The sequence below is a fragment of the Zootoca vivipara genome, chromosome 4 (genome assembly GCF_963506605.1).
Source record: "Zootoca vivipara chromosome 4, rZooViv1.1, whole genome shotgun sequence".
NCBI lineage: Eukaryota > Metazoa > Chordata > Lepidosauria > Squamata > Lacertidae > Zootoca > Zootoca vivipara.
In genome coordinates, this window is record NC_083279.1 from 51,751,180 (window position 1) to 51,775,935 (window position 24,756).

At 37.8% G+C, this 24,756-nt stretch overlaps 1 protein-coding gene across 14 annotated transcripts in view; it reads left to right on the forward strand.

The window, feature by feature from the left end:
• The window catches only part of SYNJ1 (synaptojanin 1), a 55,373-nt gene that overhangs the window by 13,262 nt on the left and 17,355 nt on the right, over positions 1-24,756 (forward strand). For 12 of the 14 annotated variants that reach the window (XM_035115626.2, XM_060273603.1, XM_060273605.1 and 9 more), the window contains exons 5-25: positions 1,617-1,842; positions 3,180-3,263; positions 4,300-4,361; positions 4,814-4,910; positions 5,280-5,449; positions 6,344-6,425; positions 6,880-7,032; positions 10,065-10,230; positions 11,089-11,112; positions 14,559-14,750; positions 14,851-14,935; positions 15,953-16,093; positions 16,938-17,130; positions 17,926-18,084; positions 18,864-19,020; positions 19,610-19,727; positions 19,828-20,043; positions 21,972-22,050; positions 23,117-23,282; positions 23,486-23,698; positions 24,222-24,359. In XM_035115626.2, the coding sequence (XP_034971517.2) occupies positions 1,617-1,842; positions 3,180-3,263; positions 4,300-4,361; positions 4,814-4,910; positions 5,280-5,449; positions 6,344-6,425; positions 6,880-7,032; positions 10,065-10,230; positions 11,089-11,112; positions 14,559-14,750; positions 14,851-14,935; positions 15,953-16,093; positions 16,938-17,130; positions 17,926-18,084; positions 18,864-19,020; positions 19,610-19,727; positions 19,828-20,043; positions 21,972-22,050; positions 23,117-23,282; positions 23,486-23,698; positions 24,222-24,359 (2,921 nt within the window). The remainder of the gene's footprint in view (positions 1-1,616; positions 1,843-3,179; positions 3,264-4,299; positions 4,362-4,813; positions 4,911-5,279; positions 5,450-6,343; positions 6,426-6,879; positions 7,033-10,064; positions 10,231-11,088; positions 11,113-14,558; positions 14,751-14,850; positions 14,936-15,952; positions 16,094-16,937; positions 17,131-17,925; positions 18,085-18,863; positions 19,021-19,609; positions 19,728-19,827; positions 20,044-21,971; positions 22,051-23,116; positions 23,283-23,485; positions 23,699-24,221; positions 24,360-24,756) is intronic. The other 2 variants (XM_060273604.1, XM_060273607.1) reach the window with 1 other exon arrangement.

Consider the following 24,756-nt stretch of genomic DNA (forward strand, 5'->3'; position numbering starts at 1 on the left):
TCTTCATATAAAATGGTTTTTAATGTTTTTATAGGTATTAATATGGGCAAATCACACACAAAGACAGTACATACACAGAATGAACCATTTTGCAAACTCATGCTTAGCTGTTCTGGGAAATACTTTACAAGTGTTAAAATGAGAAGTGAAAATCCAGTATTAGCATTTAGTTCAAATTATTACAGTCACAGATACTACTAACTTTAAAATATTTGTTTTGTGCTTGTTCAGATATAAACACAGAATTCTGTCTCTCTTTATATAATGGTCATTGGTGTTATAATAGTGTAAACTATTAGATGCCCTGTTTATTATGCAAGGTTGTGTATATTTAGCGAATTATGTGCAAGTTTAGCAGGACAGACTTTGAGATTTGATTAAATTAATTATAAAGGATAAGAATTTCAGTACTTTTAGAAAGCAAGTTCCTAAGGAAAAGATAAAGAAAGCAAAGGAATGGATGCAATGATAACTCCTCCAATTTTTAAACCCAAGTAACATTCTAGTCCTGCTTGACTCCATGTTTCTTCCTGTGATGAGAATTACCAGAATACAAAGTAAGTAGCCTTTGTAGCTGAAACATTTTCAGTATTCAGCGTTCTGCACAGAATGCAAATTTATTTTACTTGCATGATACATTCATGAAACATGCAGAGCCCCAAGAAGCTGTTTACTTACATCAGTGAATCATCTCTAGCTGTTCAAGCTGCTTCTAATATACTAATAACACTAGATCTATCTAAGCTGGCAAAGATAGGCGAGATTGTGCTTAAAAGTGGGGTTTGCTGACCCCACCAAAAAATCTACTTTTATTTGAACTGTGATCACCTGATAATTTGAGTACCGGGAATGCTACTATAGAAAAACACCAGTGGGCCCTTTGTCTACTTTTGGAGTGTCCCAGACACTTTTAAAAGGATCCCCTCCCCAAAAGACGCATTCTGAACTGGAGTTTAGTACTGCTTTGGGAATGCTGTGGTCTCTTGGTAACCTGTCCAACATCAGGAACTCTGTTCAATATCTGGATCAGCATATTTATCTGAGATGGGTGTGGATTGTTGCCCAGGGCTGTGACATTTAGTTTCTGTACCATCCACACGTGAAACTGTCAGACACAGGCATTGCGGGGGAAATCCTTTTTCAGCTGGAGGTAACTTTACACATGTGAAATGTACCTGATGGTTTCAGATTTACTTGATTTACACTAACCCCACCCCAAAAAAACACTCTGTAGTTCAATAACCAGTATCTTCTCTGAAACTGGAAGCTTGCACTGTGAGAAATTCTAATTTATGCTGTCTCTTTATGCTGCCATTTTGCTACTAGAATGTGCAGGTTAGCCAGCCTAGTGAAACTGGACTTTCTGAAATGTAATTTGCTGAATGTTTGTTTTTACCTTTTCCCTTAATCTTTCCTGAACTGTGTTTATTGCTTTGAAAGTCATTACAGAAGACTCACATAATATAGATGGTTTAAAATGGCTCTCTGTTCCACTTAAGCATACTTGCTTATATATGCATGCCATTATGTTTACAATGATATTTTAGTCTTCAATGCTTCATATTTTATATTGAAATTCCTCCAGCTAATGTTAATCTGAATCACTTCTTCAATAGGAATCAATCACTGCACCTTCATCTTAAACATTATGGAGTAAACTGTGATGAATGGTTGTTGCGTCTCATGTGTGGAGGAGTGGAGATCAGAACAATTTATGCAGCTCACAAGCAAGCAAAGGCTTGCATCATTTCACGGTTAAGCTGTGAACGAGCTGGGACCAGATTTAATGTCAGAGGAACAAATGATGATGGTCATGTGGCAAATTTTGTTGAAACTGAACAGGTATGTCCTGTGAACTATTGCTGCTTTGTATTATTCTCACTAGGATATACAAATAGGGGATAGGCATTGCTTGGTACAGGGTGTGACATCTAGTTTAAATAGTTAGAACGTAAGGCTATCCTAATGATTTCTACCTGCTGCCAACTCCAGTTATTTTGTATATAATAGTCTTGAACACATTGGCTACCAAACCTACATTTGTGGTAGACAGGTTACACTTCTTTTATCATAACCACGTTCTGGAATGGTAATGCTCAATTGGTGAAAATGAGGACTGTTTCCACAATTCAGACCTACCCCTTTGTTAAAATTAAAACACCATTGTTGAGACAGATGTGCGTATCTCATCCTTCCAATCTTAATAGTAGACATCAGCACATTTTCCATTACATGCTAAGCCAAGCCATGGTTTAGCATGGATGCCTGGCTGTACAGGTTCTCAGGGACATGGTGGTGGCTGCTTTGCTCTTCCCTAGTCTTTTTTCAGCTGCATTCACTAAGCCATGGTTTAGTAAATATACATTATTTATACATACATACATACATACATACATACATACATACATACATACATACATATATATAATGTTATTTGTATGCCACCTTTCCAAAGTTAAAACCATGCTCAAGGTGGTTTACAGCATGAAAAAATACATAATTACAAACATAACAAAAGTAGTCATAAGCAATAAACCATCCAAAAGGATACAACCAAATCATACAATTGTTGTATTGTTGTGATTATTAAATCATAATAAAGTAAAATAAAGATATACAAAAAAATCAAAATATACAAAAATCAGCAACAACACTCCCTGTGCTAACAAAAACCCTAGATAACACCCCAACCCAAAAGTCTGTTCAGTAGCCTCAGCTTTTATATATTTACAAATGTATTAATTGATTCACATTTAAACATTTTGAAGCAATGTATAGCAGGGGTTTCATAAAATCAGAGCATAAAATATAAAATATTCTGCTGTCAGTTGAGATCCAACAAAACAAAGTAAGTATTACACTAATTGTCTGGTGTCAATCTGTATACTGTAAGTCATCATTTATCACAATATATTATTTCCACAGTTGCCTGTTTAATATGGATTAATACATAGATTATGTAACTAGAAAATGATCTGATTTTTTTCATTAAAATCACTGTGTATTGGTGCAACTTTGGTGCAAAGCTTTCAAATTTCTTTTTTTGGCCTTAGATGATATTGGGTCAGAATAAGTTTTAATGTGTGAGCAAATGGCATGGAATAATTTGAACAAAGATTCTGCATAAGGTAACTAATTGCTTAAGACAACTAATAAAGTAAGTATTATTTCTCCAACAGGTGATATTTCTAGATGAATGTGTGTCATCCTTTATACAAATCCGTGGATCTGTTCCATTATTTTGGGAGCAACCTGGCTTACAAGTAGGAGGACTATATTTTTTTTCAATTTGATTTTCCCCCTATTAGTTGAAGTCTTCTACCACCTTTTTCAAGAATCAAAGCCCAGTAATTTAAGGAGAACATGTTATATATACAATTCAGTGTCATGTAGGACATAGTAGGAAACATAGCTGCCAAGTTATCCCTTTTTTTAAGGGATTTTCCCTTATGCTGAATAGGCTTCCTCGCGAGAAAAGGGAAAACTTGGCAGCTATGTAGTAGGAAAACATTGTTTAAATTGCAACTGTTTGGTCAGGCAGGAGTGAAAGTGGCTCAAGTGACCTTAAACTGTCGGCTCTTAGAATTATATAATTTTCTTTATTTTGATTGATTGGAAATGTACCTGACAGAGCAATCCAAAACCCTGGCTGGGAGCAGTTGATCCACCACCGCACCTGAAACCCTGGGAGGGGCAGGGTGTGTTGGGAGGACAGTTTTTTGGAGTGGGGGGTGCTGCACAGCTGAGGGATCTCAAGATCCATGGCACTTTAGTCTCAGGGCCCACTGTTGAAGGCCAGCAGGAAGACAGATGCTCACCATCCTAACTCCCCCAGCTATCAACGTTTGGAGCACAGGGTGGTGGTAGGATTGGATTGTAAGTACAGTGGTACCTCAGTTTTCGAACGTAATCCGTTCCGGAAGACCATTCGAGTTCTGAAACCTTCGAAAACTCAAAACGGAAATCTCAATATGGAAAACTCAATACGGAAGCCATGTTCCGGTTCATCTTCCGAGGCACGTTCGAAAACCGAAGCATTTACTTCTGGGTTTACGTCGTTCGAGTTCTGAAAAGTTTGTCAACGGAGACGTTCAAAAACCGAGGTACCCCTGTGTTATAATAGAAGTGAGGAAAGTAAAAACAAAGATTCAGAAGTGCTATGCTCTTGTCTTTTAAAATTATTGTATTATAGTGTAATAATTTGAGTGCTTTATTAATAAGATTTGATTACACCCAAAAGGTTTGTGGAACAATAATGTATGCAAAAAAATTTTTAACTTGAACATTCTTCTGTCTTAGGTTGGATCTCATCGTGTCAGAATGTCAAGAGGATTTGAAGCAAATGCACCAGCATTTGACAGGTAAAATTCCTTCCTCTAGCAGGAACTATTCATATTGAGTGCTCTGGTAGGCAATATTTCCACAAAGTTCTTAAATGCATGAGTGACCCACTGGGAACTGGATGGAATAATACCAGTAACTAAAGGTTAGCATGTGCATTGCTAAACTAAAGTAACAAATGTAAGGTTTAAAATGAGATTCTTATGAACAAAAGCCATATTTCCATTTTCTGTTGAGTGGGCTTCATCTATGTTAGGAGTGAATTCTACATTGTATGTAAGTTGTCATAATTCTTACACCGGTTCTGGGTTTTCTTATGTGGCTGATTTTCATAATTTCATTCATCCTTTTAGCTGCTCTTTTGCCTTTTCAATATAAGTGGTTAAATATGATGTATGTATTTCATTCATTGATTTAAAGATGCTAGCTACTTACTAGATCCAATAATAATAGATTTTCCCCCACCTTGCAGGCACTTTCATACCCTTAAAAATCTATATGGCAAGCAAATAATTGTGAATCTTCTTGGCTCAAAAGAAGGGGAGCATATGCTCAGCAAAGCCTTTCAGGTAAAAGATGATCTAGACCTATTTAGTAAAGGAAAATCTTGTCTCATAAATGGCAAATCATTATCTCAGTTTCAGTATATAAGTACAGTAATTTCATTAATGTTGTGTTATTTGACTTTTAATAAAAAGAATGTGATTTTGTAAATCAAAAGCTGATTAAGGACTACTTCAGATGTAATTTTCTTCAAGCACAGCTCTGTCTAGAAATTAACATATTACAAATATTGCAATAACAGAATAGATAAACATTTTGCAGTTAAAACTAATTGGCAATATCATATTTTTTGCTACTACCAAAATCTTGTTCCATGACATCTATTTTCCATTTGTTGCTAATATGTTTCTCCTTTCTCCCACCAACTTTCTCAGAGCCATTTGAAAGCTTCTGAACATGCTGAGGACATCAAAATGGTGAACTTTGACTATCATCAAATGGTCAAGGGTGGAAAGGCAGAAAAACTACATGGTGTTCTTAAACCACAGATCCAGAAATTCTTAGAGTGTGGGTTTTTTTACTTCGATGGAAACGAAGTTCAAAGGTTTGGATACTTATCTTCTGTTATCTGGTTTAGCACTTTTGGAAATGAAAGAAGAGTCAGAAAAGGGGAGCTACTTTTTTTAATAAAAAAGTTGAGACTACTTATTTATGAGGAAAATGACTGAAAATGCTGCAGCTGGAGCACTGCATATCTAACTTCCACAATGAAAATTCTGTCCTCCCTTTACTTGTTTGCTTTAATCAGCTTGGTGTGGCATCTGCACCAAATTTAACCAAGGTTTGAAGAAAGTTCTGATTCATATGTGGTTAATCTTAGTGCAGTAATGTTAAACCAGTGTTAAAACCAAGTAAAAGAGCTATTCCTACGGGGGGAGGGGTGCATGTGATCACCCTAGCCATAAAACCAAAGTGCTGAGCTTTAGGAATGGTCTGGTATATTTTCATAAAGCCATAGCTTCATGCAAAGAGCAAAAGCTACATTTTTTACTACCAAGCCAAAATTATTTTGTATTTATTTTGAATTTTCATAGAGCCAGTTGAAAGAGGGGTAGTGGAAATTACAGTCTTTTGGCACTGTGCTGTTTCTAAAATGCATTGATTGCAATGGGTGACTTGGAGTGAAATCTGATGTGTGTGTTTTTTGGCCTTTAAGTTGAGTTCTTATGAATTCATTTAATCATTGTTGTTTTTTCAAAATATCATTCCTTAAAAAAGTAGAACATTATTCAATAATATTTATTTATTAAAATAAACAAATACATCTGAATATCCCATGGCATGGCTTTTTCTTTCTTTTTTTAGCTCCAAAAACCTAGTGGGTAAAATTGAGAAGAACTTGTGTTGATAGGTATTTGGCTAATGATCATACTTGGTGTAAAGTTTTGTGTGTTGTGTGTAATTTTAAAATTGTATCTTTGTTGTATACTTGGCACAGAACTCAAAGTGGTACTATAAGAACAAACTGCTTGGATTGTCTGGATAGAACAAATTCTGTGCAGGCATTTGTTGGCTTAGAGGTAAGAATATAAAGTGTTTTAATGTTGACATTTGAAAAGTTCACATACTGTTCAGGTGTTGCCTGATCTGTGTTCTTCTCACACTATGGGACTTATTATTCCTCTTCTTTCCCTACATGTCCTCAAAATCTGCTTCAGAAGGTCCCCCAACCTTCTGCAACAGATTTTGAGAATACACATGGGGCTGCTGGCAAGAGTAGGGGAATTTTTTATTGCACAAGAGGAAGTTGGTTGCACAAGCAAAACAGCAGTGTTGGATACAATCATAATTATTTCTTATATTATTCTGTAAAGTGCCTTGTCCACTGATAGCTTTATATCAATTTAAATTGTATAATTTATAGTTTCTTAACCAGATAAAAGGGGAAACCAAACCAAATGAAAGCTTTCAAAAATAAAATGTTTTTATACAGATTTGTATTTACCTTTGGTTTTGCCTTCCACATTTTTGCAGATGCTGACAAAACAGCTAGAAGTTTTAGGTTTAGCTGAAAAGCCTCAATTGGTTACTCGATTCCAGGAAGTTTTTCGGTCCATGTGGTCTGTTAATGGTGACTCAGTCAGTAAAATATATGCTGGAACTGGAGCTCTTGAAGGAAAAGCAAAGGTAAGTAATGTTTTTAGTAGTAAAATTTAAATATTGTAATTCTCAAGGGCCAAATTGTATACAACTGTTATTTTTCATTTTTTTAAGTGTATGGGTATGGATTTTCCATTATTTCTCACTGTTTTCTACTGAATGTTGAAGCGGGCTCTGTTTTTATCTACTAGCCTTGAATCTGCATGTTTCAACTAAAAACTTCACTCTCTTCATTCCCTGCAGTGCTTTATTTAACTTTACTCATTTATCCAAAGGTCATCTAAAATGTCTGAGCCAAAATTAAGGTTTATTCCTAGGTTTTGTAGATGAAGCTATTACCCTGCACCCCACAGTAACTTATTAGTCCTGATATTATTTTAGAGTTATTTCATTCAAGTTCAAATGCCAAAAAATCTTCTGCTGATACAAAAAGCAAAAGTGATGCTGACACAGGCACCAGTAGCTGGTAGTTGGCAATACTCACATAAACCTAGAATTCCATGCATGTTGCCTTTAGTTGGGTAGTGTGTGTATTAGGGTTGGGTGATATATCGATATATCGTCCAAAACCGGTTTGAAGTCTGTATTGTGATATAAGTTCCGTAATTTTTGACCTGGCAATATATCGTGAATCATGATTGGTGTGTGTGCACGCGCTATGCAAAAATCACCATGTGGGAAAAACCGTGAAGCCAGCCAATACTTTCATTTCCTTCAGCCCCTGTTAACTCAACCAGCTTGCCTCTCCCCTGCCTCATGCAGGAGGCAGCAAATCACAAGAGCAGGCACCGGCAAATATCACAATGCCGGAAAACCCGTGAAGCCAGCCAATGGCTCTACAGACCTCCATCCTTATTTCAGACATCGTGATATATTGCTATATCACCATGTTTAGCTGGTGATATATCACAAGATTGAAAACCAGATATCAGCAAGCCCTACTGTTCGCTTCTACATAGTTCCATCCTTATTTCAGACATTGTGATATATCCATATATTGTGATATTTAGCTGGTGGCATATCACGATGTTGAAAACTAGATATCACTCAGCCCTAGGTTGTGTGTTATATCACACAACAGAATTTGATACCGTATTCTTAGCTACGGTTTTCTATGTATTTTGCTTGTGGCCTTGGAGAATTGTATCTTTCCAGGGCACAAGTGTTAAACAGCAGGTTTTACAAGATTTTCATTGCTGGTTTTTGTCTGTTAGTACTTTTGCATGTGGGAATGGTGTTTCTTATGGGTTGTTTCCAACTACTGTAACTCATTGTGTCCATAGACTGAATCTGCAAGTGCAGCAGAGCTTCCCTTCCCTCTCTTCACCATGCAATTCCCAGAACTGTTTCGTTCCCCCCCCCCCAACTATCCAGAGCAGATTTGGGAGCAGTGCAATAGTAAGAGTGGGAAGGGAAGTTCCACTGCACACACAAAAGTTACGTGCATGCAGTGATTCAACTGGATGAAACCTCTGCAGTTTAATCTTAATTGTATTCACCTTTTCAAACTACAACTGAAACTGAAATGTGTGTTTAACAGTGATTATTTCAAATTTTAAGTACTATGTTACTATTTAACATCTTAACTAACTTTTCTTTTGCTTTCCTTTTGGTTCATTTCAATTATTTACCTGATATGTAATTGGTGAGTGTAATTCCCGAATACTGCTAAATGTTGAACATTCGTCAGTGTTTAAATATGTATCGCGACCCAAATTATTGAAGGTTCAAAATGCTAAAGATTTGGTTTTAATGACTAGATTCTCCTATACTGAACCTAATGACATTTTTAATAGAGTTAATTGTTTATTATATGTGCGGGTTTTCTTTTAAAAATACTGCCTGTGAACTAAAGAACTAGTTCCAGCAGGATTAAGGGCTTGTCATGCTCAGTAGAGTATTTGACACTGAACATATCCCATGCCATATCACAAACTGGTTTTGAATTTTCCTTTCAGTGGCAAAAGTCCTTTGGCATGACGGACTGTTTGAAAAACCCAAGCCCAAATCCCGCTCATTGCAGGCAGCAGTCCCCATGAGCTGGAAGTCTTCAGTTTTGAAATATACATGCAGCACTTGTAATATATAAATCAGCAGCAAAATAGACAGCAGCCAAAAGTAGATTTTTGGGCATACAGGATAGCTAGCCTGATTTCTAAAACATAATGATTGGGTAGATAGAAATGCATGGGAAGGAGCTTGTGTTGACAGAACTTAATGCAGTAGCAAATAATTTAGTCACTGAGGTTCCTATTGAAAATATGTTAGACTGGAAGATCATAATTTGCATAGTCATTTGACTGATATATTTGAAAACATCTGGTAGATATTTTGAACTCAATGCAGTAGGTGTTCTGCCATGAGGGCTAGAACATTTTGAAAACAAGAACTAGGATTTTGAAGGTTTTCACCACACTAATTCAAACAAAATGTTGGAAGGGGCTGTGTGCTACCTACAGCTGCCTACAGAGTTGAAACAATGGTTTCAATTTATTCAGCCAGTATATTTTTATTTTGTGCATATGGATATGTACCAGTACACATGCATATAATATACATATTATCATAGCATATTGATTTGTGTATAGTATTTCCATACACATTAATGTGTCAATAAAGCTCTGTATATTGCCACTCAATGTGTGCTTTGATTGTTACTCATTCCATATGTATACCGGAAGTGACAATTCCTGTAAAAACATAGCATTTAAAAGGACTGGATATTTTTAAAGCACATTTCTAAAATTTCTTTGCATGCAATATATACATACCTTGTGTGTGTCCAGTGCTTGTACACACCTCACTATTTTGGGTAAAGGCAAAGTATTGCATGGCTGCTCTGTGTGACTTCTGTCCGCCTCCAATTCTCTGCAAAATTCCTTGGGTTGTGTTTATATTCTCATCCTGCAAAAAAAAGAAATTATACTGCAGCATAAGCAGAAATGAAATGGGTTTAATACCAGCTTGTTATTAGTAAATTACAGCCTAAAACTGTATGCTATTTGCCAGTGTTCTGTAAGTAATTTGATAAAATATTTATACATATTCCTCCCTAACAGGCTGGAAAGCTGAAGGATGGTGCACGTTCAGTGACCAGAACAATTCAAAATAATTTTTTTGATAGCTCAAAGCAGGAAGCTATTGACGTTTTGTTGTTGGGAAATACCCTAAATAGTGATTTAGCAGACAAAGCACGGGCTCTCTTAACCACCGGCAGTTTACGTGGTATGTGTTTCTAGGTTCTTAATTTATATGGCAACAATTAGTACTAATAAAGCTGTGGTTGGATCCAAAGCTGCCCTTCTGGATTTGCAGAGGAGTTGTTTTACACCTTGTGCCGCTGCATTGTGTAAGAAAACAGCACCTAAATGCAAAGACTTTCTTCCCTTTGTGCAGGCTCTGGCAGAAGGGTGAGAACTGCTTTAGAGCCTCCTTGTTCCATCACTGCACAATTTTTTCTGCTAGCACTTGTGGGCCATCACTAGCATCCATTTTTTTTCTTCTTGTGGTTTTTGGATCCATCCTGATACATTCTGTGTTCAAGTAAAACTATTATTAATGTCATCTTAATAGCAATCTGTTTATAAATAGTCTGCTCTTTTTAAACTAACAATTTTGGATTACTACTGAAGAATCTGGTAGGAAAAAGGAATGAATACTTTCCTAATCAGATTTATTAGATAATATGCATTACTTTATTCATTCATTGTTAAATATCTTAAGACACGTATAACAATAAATGCTTATACTTTAAGGCTTGAGCATCTAGATAATCTGTTTTAGGAGTCTCAATGGTACTTGCAAAGTTGAGTAAACGAAATTTTGCAGTTCTTTTCAGGGGCATGTGGCATTACAAAACCATTGTAAAGTAATGGAATGATACATGAGAAGCTAAAGTTAGGAACTGCTTCATAGTGTCTAGATGTTTAAAAGTGAGTGGTGGAATTCTGCAGCAACGTGATCTACCTTTTCAAAGTTGACACATAAAAGGGTGCCTAAAGTGTCCTGGAAACTTAAACTGTTGGTTGGTTAACATATAACACCTCAACTAATTTCTTTTCTTTTCTCCAAATGCATCCATAGTTTCAGAGCAATCATTGCAATCAGGTATAGTATAGCACCCATTTGGGATGAAATTTTATCATGCTAAATTTCTCTATTTTTTTCTCATTCTGAAATACATGCATCCCGGAGAACCTGTTTTATGTATTTGGTTGGCATTGAGATGCACTACAAGCCACTTCAAATGAAAAGCAGCAGGCCACTTCTTCATCTTATGTACTCATAGAGTGGTTTGCTGGCAGGTCAGACCTCCCTGCAAGCCTTGAGGAGCAAGAAAGAGACTAGGGTCCTCCTGTTTTCATGTGGTCCTACACAGTGCTTTTTCTGGGGGGACACAGGGGTATGCCTACCCTTAAACATGGGTGCAGATTCCACCCGAGTTAAATCATTGGGTGATCTATAGCTCCATATTGTCTTTACTGATTGGCAGTGGCATCTTAGATATTTGGACAGGAGTATTTCCCAGCTCTACATGCAGATGCTGAGGCTTGAACTGGGGACCTTTCACAACTCAGAAAGTAGCTTTAAAATATTGGGTTGCAAGACATTGAGAAATGTTTGCTTGCAAGTGAAGACAAGTCCCTTGCATGTTCCTTTATATGTTGCTTTCCAACACAAATCCAAAGATTCTGGTTGAGGGCATGGGAGGTGGGTGAAGGACACACTTGACCAGGTGTGGTTTGTCAGCACAGGCATGAACAGTAGAAATGTTGGCCTGGGATGGGAACTGTATGAGTGACAGGTCCCACTACTTTAAAAATAGAGTGGAAGTGGCATTGGGATGTCTTTGCTTTCTGCCTAGCCATGTATTCTAGTTTTTGCCAAGCTGCCTTTTGAGCTTTGTAACCTACCTCCCATACTGATGCAGAAGTTGTGTTCAGAATTCTTTAGAAAAAAAACTTTTGGGGTTTCCTGAGGGCGTGAGCCAGGACACCATTCCTAACTGGAGATGCTGGCGATTGAACCGGGGACCTTTTGCATGCAAAGAATATGCCTATCATAAAACTATGGTCCTTCCCCATACATCTTCCCTGCCAGCATGTCTGAAATCAGTAAAGATGAGAGGCATGCTCTGCAGATGCCTTGGGCAAATTATTCCCCGCACCCCCTTGAGAGGCGTGGAGGCAGCACAGATTGATGTCTAGAAGTTTGCTTCTTTACATTACAGTATTTTTAACCCACCAGCCACCATGATCTAATGTAATAGAGGGGGGGAGCTAACCTGTGGTGTTCTAGATAGTGTTGGACTAAAAGTCCTATCAGCCCTAACCACTGGCAATTCCAGCTTGATCTGATGGGAGTTGGAGTCTCAACATCATCTGGAGTGCCACGTCATCTGCAGGTTAGACTATAATCAGTTATGCATTGAAAAACTCTCAGTATCACACAGATACTTAACAAATCATAGGCTGGCCTTGAATGTCTGTTTTGAGTCACTGGTTTTAACTTTACATTGATAATTTTATTGCTTTATTCGTTTTGTAAACCGCTTTGAGTTTTTTTCCTATTGCAGTCAGTGGTATATAGATTTGATGAAATAAATAAAAAATACATTATTGTGGGTATGAATTTTTGAAAAGTAACTTCTGTGGTGTGTATTTAACCCATGAAAAAATGGAGTTGCCAGAATTCAAAAGATTCCTTGAGCTATTGCACTCAGGCATATGGTTGGTCTTTCTAACTTTCTCATAGGGCCACAAGATCACTAGTAAATCTTAAAATTGAACAAGTTGGCATAATATTCGAAACTCTGAAATGCCCTATTTTTCCATTACAACTTGAGTGCTATTGACCAAGACAACATTTTAAAGAAAAAATTGTAGGGGTGGAATTTTCCTTATGCAAATGCATTTCAAATACAATAAACTATGGCCAATTGACTGAAAGACACTTATGCATATTCATCCTACTAATAGAATAACTATATTGTACAGCCAACAAATGCCTTAAAAGGGATCTGGTTATTTCATATTCCGTTAAATTATGTTCAGTAAAATACACCATGGTAGTTTTACATGCTATATTAAAAATACTGCCTGGTCCATGGGGTCACGAAGAGTCAGACATGACTACACAACAACAATCCCTAAAACACTGTCAAATTTTAACAGCTGAAGTCTCTCTGATAAGCAGTTCAGTGCAAGAACTTATTCACAATACAGTATCCTCTTTACCTATATGCTAGCTTTATTTCTATGACCATTCTTGTTGATATTAAAGCACTGAAATGATTTGATGTGTTTTTCTGTATTAGAAAAGGGATAAACTTGTAGACATAATAGAAAACCCAAAGATCCTGCTTACTGCATTCAGAGTTAACTATCTAGCCAGTGTTCATGCTTCTTCTATTGGTATTTTTTCCTGATTTGCTTTGGCTTCTTGATTTATGAAGTTTAGCTTCATTCTGGGTTGTGGGCTGCAGATGGAGAAAACATTTGGGGTTTGATCCAGAGAAAAGCCGGCACAAGGAACTAGGAAGCTGTCTCCCCTAGAGGGCGTCTGCTGAATGGTGTGGATTGTGGTGCAGAGGAATGAGGGGAAAGGGGCAGAATATTAGAATATCAGGTGGAGGCATCATCCATGCATGGGAACTCCTCCCCATTTAGCAAGCACTCTTGGGAGCACCTTCACAGGGGGTTGGAAAAACTTGGGGTGAGGAGGGGAAATGAAAGTCATATTTTACCAGCCTAGCTATGCATGCTTTCCTCTGGATTCAACCAATAGTAGTTTCTACCAATGTAACTTGGACGGATTAATCTAGATAGAGTAGCTATTTGATAAGAGCCCTGCTGTCACCTGTTTCCTCATTAGTGTTCTACAGTTTGTTAGAAGGCTTGGTTCATATAATATATACTTGAAACAAACCCTTAAGAGTTAAGGCACAATTTGCACCTCAAGAAAGGGGTAGGAGAACTGTCCCAATAACATTGCTTTGATAAATGATGAAGTGCATGTTTGAAGTACAGTACACATGCAACGAATTTTAACCTAAGATAATTACAGTTGGATTAATAGGCTGTTTAATTACATACAATGGATAACTTACAGTAACTTGAAAACTTGCTGTTAAAAACAATTTACTCCATTTGATCCCATCTATTCAAATAATAATTCAGACATGGAACAAAGTATGTTGGGAATTGATTATTGTTATACAGAACTAAATGAAAGATAAAAAAGATTCCAATTTTAAATGTTTTGGAGAACATATTGTTTATTATTCATTAAATTTAGATACTGCCCTTCATCTGAAGATCACAGAACAATTTACAGTAAAACATTACAATATATATATACACAAAATACAAAAAACTTAATCTTGGATAAAACTATCATTTTAAAACAAATGGAACTATGTCAACTGAGCAGTGCATGTCTTTTCAATAAATTGCTATCTTGATCAGAAACTTTTTAAAATGTAAAGCTTACAATCTGGTCTGTCACTTGCTGACTTCTGTGTAAGCAAATCAGTCTTACTATTCTTTTTGTAGCATCAGCAAAAATACTGAAGAGCATGTGTGAGAATTTTTATAAGTATTCAAAACCTCAAAAAATTCGCATTTGTGTTGGAACATGGAACGTCAATGGTGGAAAGCAATTTCGAAGCATTGCCTTTCGAAACCAGACTCTCACTGACTGGCTTTTAGATGCACCAAAGGTAGCTGGCATCAGTGAATTCCAAGGTGAGAGTCCTTACCATGTTAATCAGGTTTGGTTGTATTTTTAACCATTCTGATTTTTGATCTTCTGAAGTAATTACCTAAACCTCATATGTTAATTCAGATCGAAGGACTAAGCCGATTGACATCTTTGCTATAGGATTTGAAGAAATGGTAGAGCTAAATGCAGGAAATATTGTGAGTGCAAGGTAAGTGTCACTGCTATGGAAACCACATAAACAAGTTAATTAGATTTTGTCAAACTTTCAAAATTTATGTGAAAGCTTACTGCAATACTAAACACTTCAAAACCTAATCATCAAAGCTTGAACACAGGATTTGTCTGGGTGTCTAGCAAGGCTTTAATCTTTTTTGCTACTGGCAGCCCCTATGCAACTTACCGCAAGCTAGTTTTTAAACTGCAATAGCATCACATAACATTTTGCAGTATAGCAAGTGGGGATGGGGCCTGGGGAGGGGGAGAGACAGAATACTATTAAGAAAAGCAATGTTGAACTTAGCATTATGAATGCTTTCTTATGAATTGCAGCCCTACATTGGTTTGTGCTGGCTCCAAAGTACGGTAGTAAGTCAAATGAGAAAAGGTTATTTTCTGAACCAGGCATCAACTACGCAGCCCTCCTTTTTTATTTTTTTAGTATTTTTAAAAGGCAGCGATATATTTATTCCTACTGTACTATAAGGCTGCAGAGGCATGAGTGAGCATTTTCCAGTGCAAGTCTGATAGATTTAGAATCATAGTTAGAAGGGACCGTGTGGGTCATCTAGTCCCATCTCCCTACAATGCAGGAATCTGTTGCCCAGTGCATGGGGCTCGAACCCACAACCCTGCTCTACCAACTGAATCTCATGCTCCACCAACTGAACTATCCAAGGAATTAGTGTTACAATTTGATTCTAGCTTGAGTGTGGGAGGTTTCCATGTGTGTTCCTGTTCCTTCTATTGCTCAACAGGAAATAAGAACAGCATTTTTTTAAAAAAAAACTTCAAGTCTTCCCCTCTGCTGAATCTCAGTTTCATTTCCAATTTGGATAAAATGTTCTTGCAAGTTGCCCTTGCTATATAGTTTTTATTTTTTGTTTTTGTTTTTACATTATCTGGTATTCATTGTAGCACACATACAAGAGCAGTCTCTTTGTTCTCTTTGGCAAAGTTTGTGAGCACTTGCATGCTGTAAAAACTTTTTTTCCCCTCACACTGGCAGTACAACAAATCAAAAATTATGGGCTGCTGAATTGCAAAAGACCATCTCCAGGGATTGCAAATATGTTCTGCTGGCTTCAGAACAGTTGGTGGGTGTTTGCCTTTTTGTATTCATCAGACCTCAACATGCACCATTTATCAGGTCAGTAAATTGGCATGCTGAAACATATTTCAGGTCATTTAAAGTGAAATAAGTGATGTTAACCTTGTAGAACTGTTGCCAGTCACTGCAGACAGTATTAGGCTAGACGGACCAACAGTCTGACTTAGGAACATAGGAAACTATATTTTCTTTAAAATATAAAACGGTATAGACATTATTATTATTAGTAGTAGTAGTAGTAGTAGTAGTAGTAATAGTCAAAAGCAAATGTTTCTTTGAGAATAGATTTGTTCATGTCTAATATCTGCTTTTAAAATAACAGAAGACCTTTGCCTAGTGACAGGAGAAGCACTGACTATGATCTGAAAACCCTAATAAACAATGGTTGGTGTTACAGATAGAGACATGCCCTTTGCCATTTTGGTTCCATTGCGTTGCAAAAGATCCTGGCAGGAATTAATTGAAGCATAAGGGTTTGAAGCTGAAGTAGGAACTTGCTTCTCCCTGGTTAGTCTTTGCAGTTGCAGAAGTCTAAACTTGCCAGATTGCCATGGTAAAATGGCAGAAGGCTTCAGTGCCAGATCCCTTGATAGTACATTGCACGACTATTGAATCATGCTCATTTGTTTCCATGCCAGTTGACCAACTTCCTGTCTGAAAAATAAGAATTATGCATAAGTGATTTAGCAGGAAAACGTCTGAAAAATGGGTAATAGTTCACTTTCTTCCAGCTTCCACAAATAACAAATATAGGCACATGCAGGCAAAGTAGCATAATTTAGTCTTCAAAAATTAGAATTGTTTTCAATATAATTGAGGCTGGAAGAAGCTTTTGCCAAGATTTTGAAAACTCAAATGAAGTTATTTTACGTTTCATTCTTAGGGATGTTGCCGTTGATACTGTAAAGACTGGCATGGGAGGAGCTACTGGCAATAAGGGTGGAGTAGCAATTCGAATGTTGTTTCATACCTCCAGCCTTTGCTTTGTATGCAGTCACTTTGCTGCAGGACAGTCACAAGTCAAAGAGAGAAATGAGGATTTCATGGAAATATGTCGAAAACTGAGCTTCCCAATGGTAAGGAATAATTCAATCTCTCATTTTAGATAGAATTGTAGTGTTGGAAGGGACCCTATACCTAAAAACATACTTAACTTCCAATATGTACCTCTATCCACTTCTTTTCCACAGTTGTATATTTCTATCCATTATGTTTTACCTCTATGTTGTTACCTCTGTGAGATCACCACTTAAGATTCATCATTTTTATGATGTTAGCACAATATGCTTCATCTTTATGGTGACAGCATTATGATATAACATTTTAAATTTCCAGGTGCAAGTCTATAGTAAAAACTCTTCACATGCATTTGATAAATTTCTAACTCATTTTTGTGTGTAGTGTGTTTGCAGCCCATGATTGCACTCACCCTTACAACTTGATGAGACAGTCTGAGTCATCACATAATAACTTTAGTAGAGTTTAAAGAAAGAACATTCTTATTAATGCTCCCCTTCATCAAAGGCACTGTGTAACAGGACAATACTGCATGTCAGTCTCTTTGAGCCTGCTTGTCTCGAAGGTTTATACTGAGGAGAAATGATGGGATTATGATGAGCTCTTAGGGGGTGGTTGTTGTTGTTTAGTCGTGTCCGACTCTTCGTGACCCCATGGATCAGAGCACGCCAGGCATTAGGGGGTATTAAAATGTAAATAACATTAGCAACTATGGCTTTTTAGGTAAAGACTGACAAAATACGGATTTTACTCATTTTTACAAAGTTATAAATACAGGTGTCATTTTTTTAAACTAGGGGTAGCACTTGGGTTCATAATTATATTTAGTTGGAGTTCTTTTTTTCCTTTTTCAGGGAAGAATGCTGTTTTCCCATGACTATGTATTCTGGTGTGGTGATTTCAATTACCGTATAGATCTTCCTAATGAGGAAGTAAAGGAACTAATTCGGCAACAAAATTGGGATGCTCTCATTGCAGGCGATCAACTTGTTAATCAGAAAAATGCTGGACAGGTAACATCTCAGGTTTCCTTTAGTGAGGTGTTTGTTCTGATGTGGAACCTGATATAGAACTTGACAACCTTCATTTTGGTATGCTGGAGGCAGGTTGAGCTTCCATTACCTATTTGAAATGCATTCATGCACTCATTCATCACTACTACCACTCTGCTCTGTATGTAGAGTGGCACATCTGACTGCCCTGCCATGTCTAGTTTCGTTCATAATCCTCTCACCAAATAATCTCATGTGCATAGAACACGTAGCAGATCACTGAAAAGGCTAGGTCAGAACTCTTCTCTCTGACATGCTCATTCTTTGGAGGGATTTTGTGTGTGTGTGTGTGTGTGTGTGTGTGTGTGTGTGTGTGTGTGTAGGGAAAAACATTGTCTTGTAAGTCCCAAGCAGGTACAGCCCAGACAGTTCATTCAGAGCTAGGGCTGTGTGTCCTAGAGAAGACGAGGTTTGTAGGAACTGCTTTAATTCATATGTTGCAGTCACCTAGTTACACAACATTTTGTAGCACTGTTTTGCTTCTGGATTAGTCACAATATTGGGAATCCATGTTGTAGAAGTGGACTAGAGTGTCTTTCACCAGGAAAGCTGAGATCAATTGTAATCGAGCTATATAGCTATCATATTGGTCTGCTGTAATGTGGTCTCTGTGTGTGGTCTTTTGACTAACTTGTTAGAAGCTTTAGCTGTTGGGACCATATTATAAAGTTGCTGCAGACTTACCATATGTGTTCCTTACAAGCTGTACATCAGCTAAAGTTTTATTCAATTTCCTACAGATATTTAGAGGCTTTATAGAGGGGAAAATAGCCTTTGCTCCTACATACAAATATGACTTATTTTCGGATGACTATGATACCAGTGAAAAATGCCGTACACCAGCCTGGACAGATCGTGTACTGTGGAGGAGAAGAAAGTGGCCTTTTGACCGATCAGGTCAGATAATAATATTGAATATTAACCGGTGCAAAGTGATGATAAAACAACTTTTGATAGGACAGTAGTATGATTCTTAAACATTCAAGTTTTTTATTTAATACTGAAATAATAAAGTAAGTTGTTCATTTATTAGGATATGTGCTATAGTAGCTAGTCATGCACAAAATACTAATTTTCTGCAGAATTCATGACCATTTCACATTTTTGTACATGGATATGCTTGCCCAAATTAATGAAAGGTATATAAAGTACTTTGAGCACTTGAAACATGCTATTCAAATGCCAAGTCTGAAGTACAAATTGCTCACTTTTCAGATATTCACTCTTCACAATTGCTGCAGCCCATGTATAGACTTGTGTGGTCTTTCTTAAAGAAGCAAAAGCAAAGGCCCAATATTCTCCCAGCAAGCAGTTACGGGAAACATATCCAAATTTACAGATCTTCTTCTCATTTGAAGAGGTGGCCTTAATTTGATTATAATATGAAATGTAAATCTCCCCTTCCCACAGGCTTCTTCTCCCCTTTGTTTGTTTATATCCTGACTATTATAGCATATTCATATAATTTCTTATATGACTTTTGTAGCGGAAGACATGGATCTTATGAATTCCAGTTTTCAAGATGAAAGTAAACATATTTACACATGGAATCCTGGAACTTTGTTGTATTATGGAAGGGCAGAGCTGAAAACATCTGATCATAGGTTTGAAGTTGGCCTTTTGTAATACCTTCTAATATTTTAAAAATTTATTTCTTGATGCTCCTCAGCCATTGATGTGCATCCTTTATTTATGTTTTTGCAGGCCTGTTGTTGGGTTGATTGATGTAGATATCTTTGAAGTTGATGCAGAAGAACGACACAAAATTTACAAGGAAGTGATTGCAGTGCAGGGACCACCTGATGGTACTATAATGGTCTCTATCAAAGGGTCTTCAACAGAAGAGAACTATTTTGATGATGGCTTGATTGATGAACTTCTTCAAAAGTTTGCAACTTATGGTGAAGTTATACTCATAAGGTTAGAGCAACTTCATTTCAAGGACACTTGTAGTGGACAGCTTGGGCATGCCCCATCTTCGTTGTCTCCTTCACAACAAACAGGGAAGAGAACGTTGGTCACTTGCAATGCAAGTTCCTTCTGGTGTTTGTAGGAGGCATTCAGTCCTCACCTAACCTAGTGACTGACTCTCATATTCATTTTGGCCATAGCCCAACTGTACTCCAACATGTGCTAGCGGATATCACTTTCCCTTTTTGCCTTCTCATAAGGTCAGACTCTTAGGTGTACTTTATTCTTCAGCTTGACCACTGGCCAGAACTGAGGAAGAGCCTCTGAATGAGGCCTTGTCTACAAAGTTAGGTAACATGATCCTTACCTGTCCTGGGGAATATCAGGTGTTAAGCAGGGTTGCCTCCTGCACCCAAACCAAAAGGAGCATTCATGACAAGTGCATAATGTTGTGAGTTGAAGAGCCGCCACCCACTTAGAGATAAATAAGACACAAGGACACATGTATTTTATGTTAATGGGCTAGACAAGGCCACAACTTTATTGGTTACAGCATGTGAGTGGTATTGGCTTAGGCACTGGATCAAACAATCTATACATGGCACCACCCCGCTCAGTGGGGAGGCATCTGAATGTTAACAACCAGTGGGAGAAGCTTGTTGATACAAATACAACTGGAAGCTTCCCCTGATGTCACCGGGGGTCGTGCCACGGCCCTAGCCACCAGCAGGGCATCGGACAGGATCTATGGCTACCGGATTCCTTTAACGGAATACCCAACGAGGGGTAGGTAATGACCACAACCTGCCCTCCAACACACGACACATATACCAATGCCTAGCCGCCAATACCCGAAAAGTTGTGACGATTTGCTACGAGAAACCAAGAGGCTGGTGCCAATTTGCCAAATGGATAAAAATTCCTACCAGGCCCCCTGGGCAACCAACCAAAGTCCATAGCAAGGTCAAAAGCATAGATATGACCTAAAGGGAGGGTGGGCGGGTGATCCGACGACTTCAGGAAGCAGAATGAGGGCATGGAGCTGCCGCGGCCGCTTGAATGCAGCTAAACCCTGCCCCCCCCCCAAGCCAGCCCTATTGTGCTGGCTGATGGGTGCAGTGCGGCAGCCCGGGTAACTGATGCAGGGGGCCGAATACGCCCCCCTGCTGATGCGGGAACCGGCTCCCATGCACAACTCCTCCCCTCTGGTAGGAGGAGAGGCTTTCCATTCAGACATCCCAAGAACAGTTGTAGTCTTAGGGGGGTGGGGACAGAAACAGCATGGTTAATGTAAGGAGGATTTGTAAGTGAAGCAAAGGGGAAGGCAATAGTGACTTTTTGAATAAAGGGTTACTTGACCCTGGATGGGGTTTTTTGGTGCTAGTTGGAGGGTCAGGACCTTCAAGAACAGCAAAATGTTACCCTGATTGTATCAGGATACATGAACTTGAGCTTTTGATTATTAGAAAACTTCTTAGAGAGCCAGTGTGGTGTAGTGGTTAAGAGCGGTAGACTCGTAATCTGGGGAACCGGGTTTGCGTCTCCGCTCCTCCACATGCAGCTGCTGGGTGACCTTGGGCTAGTCACACTTCTTTGAAGTCTCTCAGCCCCACCTACCTCACGGGGTGTTTGTTGTGAAGGAGGGGAAAGGAGAATGTTAGCCGCTTTGAGACTCCTTCGGGTAGTGATAAAGCGGGATATCAAATCCAAACTCTTCTTCTTAGCCCAAGACACACAGGACCATGATGCTGTATTGTTCATGTCAGAAGGGTATGGTGAGCAGTCCTGCAAATGCACCCTGTACTAGATAATCAGCTCTTACCAATCTTTGTCTCTGAGACCACAACAGAAACTTGGAGGCAAGGTGGGTGCTCAGTGACAGGAGTATAAATGTTTGCTTTATGATTTGTCATTTTAACATTGGCTATATTTCACAGATTTGTAGAAGACAAAATGTGGGTGACATTCTTGGAAGGGAGCTCTGCTTTAAATGTTCTTAACATGAATGGCATTGAGGTAAAGTGTTTTATGCATATTGTGGTCTTTTACTTGTTTTTTCCTTCTCCCTCTCTCTCTCTATATTTATAAAAGGAATTCTATATCACCATAATCATAAAATATCAGGGTGGTGTACAATGCTGAAACATAAAATATCATTAAAATATCATTAAAACAATACAAATAATCAGTAAACTGTCTGGCTAATATATATATATATATATATATATATATATATATATATATATATATATATATATATATGGCAACCTGAAGCAAAAGCATTTGTAGTGCTTTGTGGGGCTTGCAGAGGACAATAATTTTCTTTTTCCCCCTGCTGTGTTACATAGTGCTAGAAGCCTGAAGTTCAGGACTTTCAGCTTGGAAACACAGTGCTTTATTTCTATATAGCTGAAGTGGGAAAACATAGTTTGCACGGAGGAGAATGTTTGTACCTTCATGACTCCCCTCCCTCCTAATGCTCACCTCCAACCGGTCAGCCAGGCTAATTCTCTCCCATCTTTCTCCAATTTCCTTTTGTGTGTGTGTTTCCAACTGATACCTGTTTTTAATGGACACACCATGGTTCAACTGCTGTCAGCCATAGATTAAATTACCCCAGACTCATTGTGACCAACTTCCTGCTCCTTTAGACCATAGATTTTTTTCTCACCCTGGATTGAAGTGAGCGCTGTCAACAGAATATTGAAAAACATGTTTTTACATAGGTATGCTTGAGCAGCATCATGTTATGTGTTCTCCATAAAAAGTTGCTGTCAAGCAAGTTACATTTTTGGCAGTCAATGCAAAACTTTCCAGAAACAAGATGAGTTGATAATATAGTTTCTTAACTCTATTGTTGTTTTTAATTATTTAATGCACAAGCTTAACCTGTGGATGAGTTTCAGCTTGAGCAAATTCAGCCTCCCATTATATCATGAGGAAGAATCTTACTTCTGTTTTCACTGTTAGAATTAGAATTATGATTTATATTTGTAGTTCTTGATATTTATAGTTTTGAAGTAGTTGCACAAACCATAATCAATAATTATATTAATTATTCTCTTATTTGTTTGAAATTCAGCTGCTTGGGAGGACAATCAATATTAATTTGAAAAACCCAGATTGGATTAAGAGCTTAGAAGAAGAGATGAGTCTGGAGAGAGTGAATATTGCCTTGCCTTCATCAACAAGTTCCACTTTGCTTTGTGAAGATGCGGAGGTTTCAGCAGACTATGATGATATGGAAGGTTTGTCGAACTCAAACTTAAATCTATACTGTAACTAGGTTTCATCCATTATGCATAATCAAAATAAAAGTTTGATTATATTTTGTAGGAAAGTGGTAGCAGCTGTAGTAGATTTTTTAAAGCTCTATTTGTTATATTAATTGCGGTACAACTTGACAGATTTGTAGTTCTGTTTACTTAAGAATATTTTACTTTGTTTCAAGGTGATATTGATGATTATAGTGCTGAAGTAGAAGAAATTCTTCCACAGCATCTACAGCTAGCAGGAGGTTCTGGTCTTGGAGCCTCACCTGCCTCTTCACCTCGTTCAAGCCCTTGTCAGTCGCCTACATTATCAGATGGGCCACCTCCAGCCCTTCCATCAAGACCAAGCAGAGCACCTAACAAGACTCCTGGACCACCTACATCTTCTCAAGGTATTGCCACATCTTACCAAAATCCTGTCCATATGTGCATGTACTTACTTGTACATTCCATTAGATGCATGTATATGGATATTCAAATACAAAGTACCCAAGATTGTTGAAACAAAGGTCTTCAAGAACTTTGTGAGCCTGAAGGCAATAACCATCTTATTGCTATGGTAACCTGCTCTGGGAGATTATTTTTGGCTGAAATAAACAACACTAATATAATCATTTAATATTCCATATTACAGTCATACAGAGTATGCAAACATCAAGGAAATGCTTTTTAACAATTTATATTAAATACTACAGGTATTAACAGTACTACTGAAAACAAGTTTTACATACAAGTAAGTGTGAGCTTCATACTTGCTTGAGGAGATGGTACTTGCTTTCCTGAAAGAAATAACAGGATTTGTGTGCTGTTGTGTACATTTGAATAATGTAATTTGAAAAAAATAGCTGTTATATAACTAGGCGTAAGAATGTTTTATTTTTTTAAATACCTCTGTATATAAATTACTATTGCCAGGTTCTCCAATAGATTTTCAACCAATTGCCCAACAAAAAGAGTCGACCCAAAGTTTGGAACCCAAACGCCTGCCTCCACCTCGCCCTGGAGCACCTCCTGCTCGCCCTGCTCCACCACAGAGACCACCTCCCCCAGCAGGTAAGCTGGTAAAATGTGAAAATAATACCTGAAAGAAGTTCTTCTATTGTTGGTGGTAAATGAGCTTAAATTAAGAATACCTTTGTTGTGACTGTGTAGAGGGCAATGGAAGCTTTGTCTTCTGTTTGCACGAAACCATGGTTAATGGTAACTATGGTTTGTTTCAAATAACTTTATAACCCTTGGTTTCAAACAAACCAGTTACCATTAACCACAGCTTTGCCAGTTTGGATGACACAATAACCTGCACTTAAGGAAAAACAGAAGCAAAAACTTCCAAACTGTTTCTTTTCTTATCACCACACTGGAGGAAGGGAGGGGGGAGTGCATGACCCCAAGGCTCATCTGCATTTGTTCTTCATGTTAAACTATGCTTTAGCCTGTTGAATACAGCCAC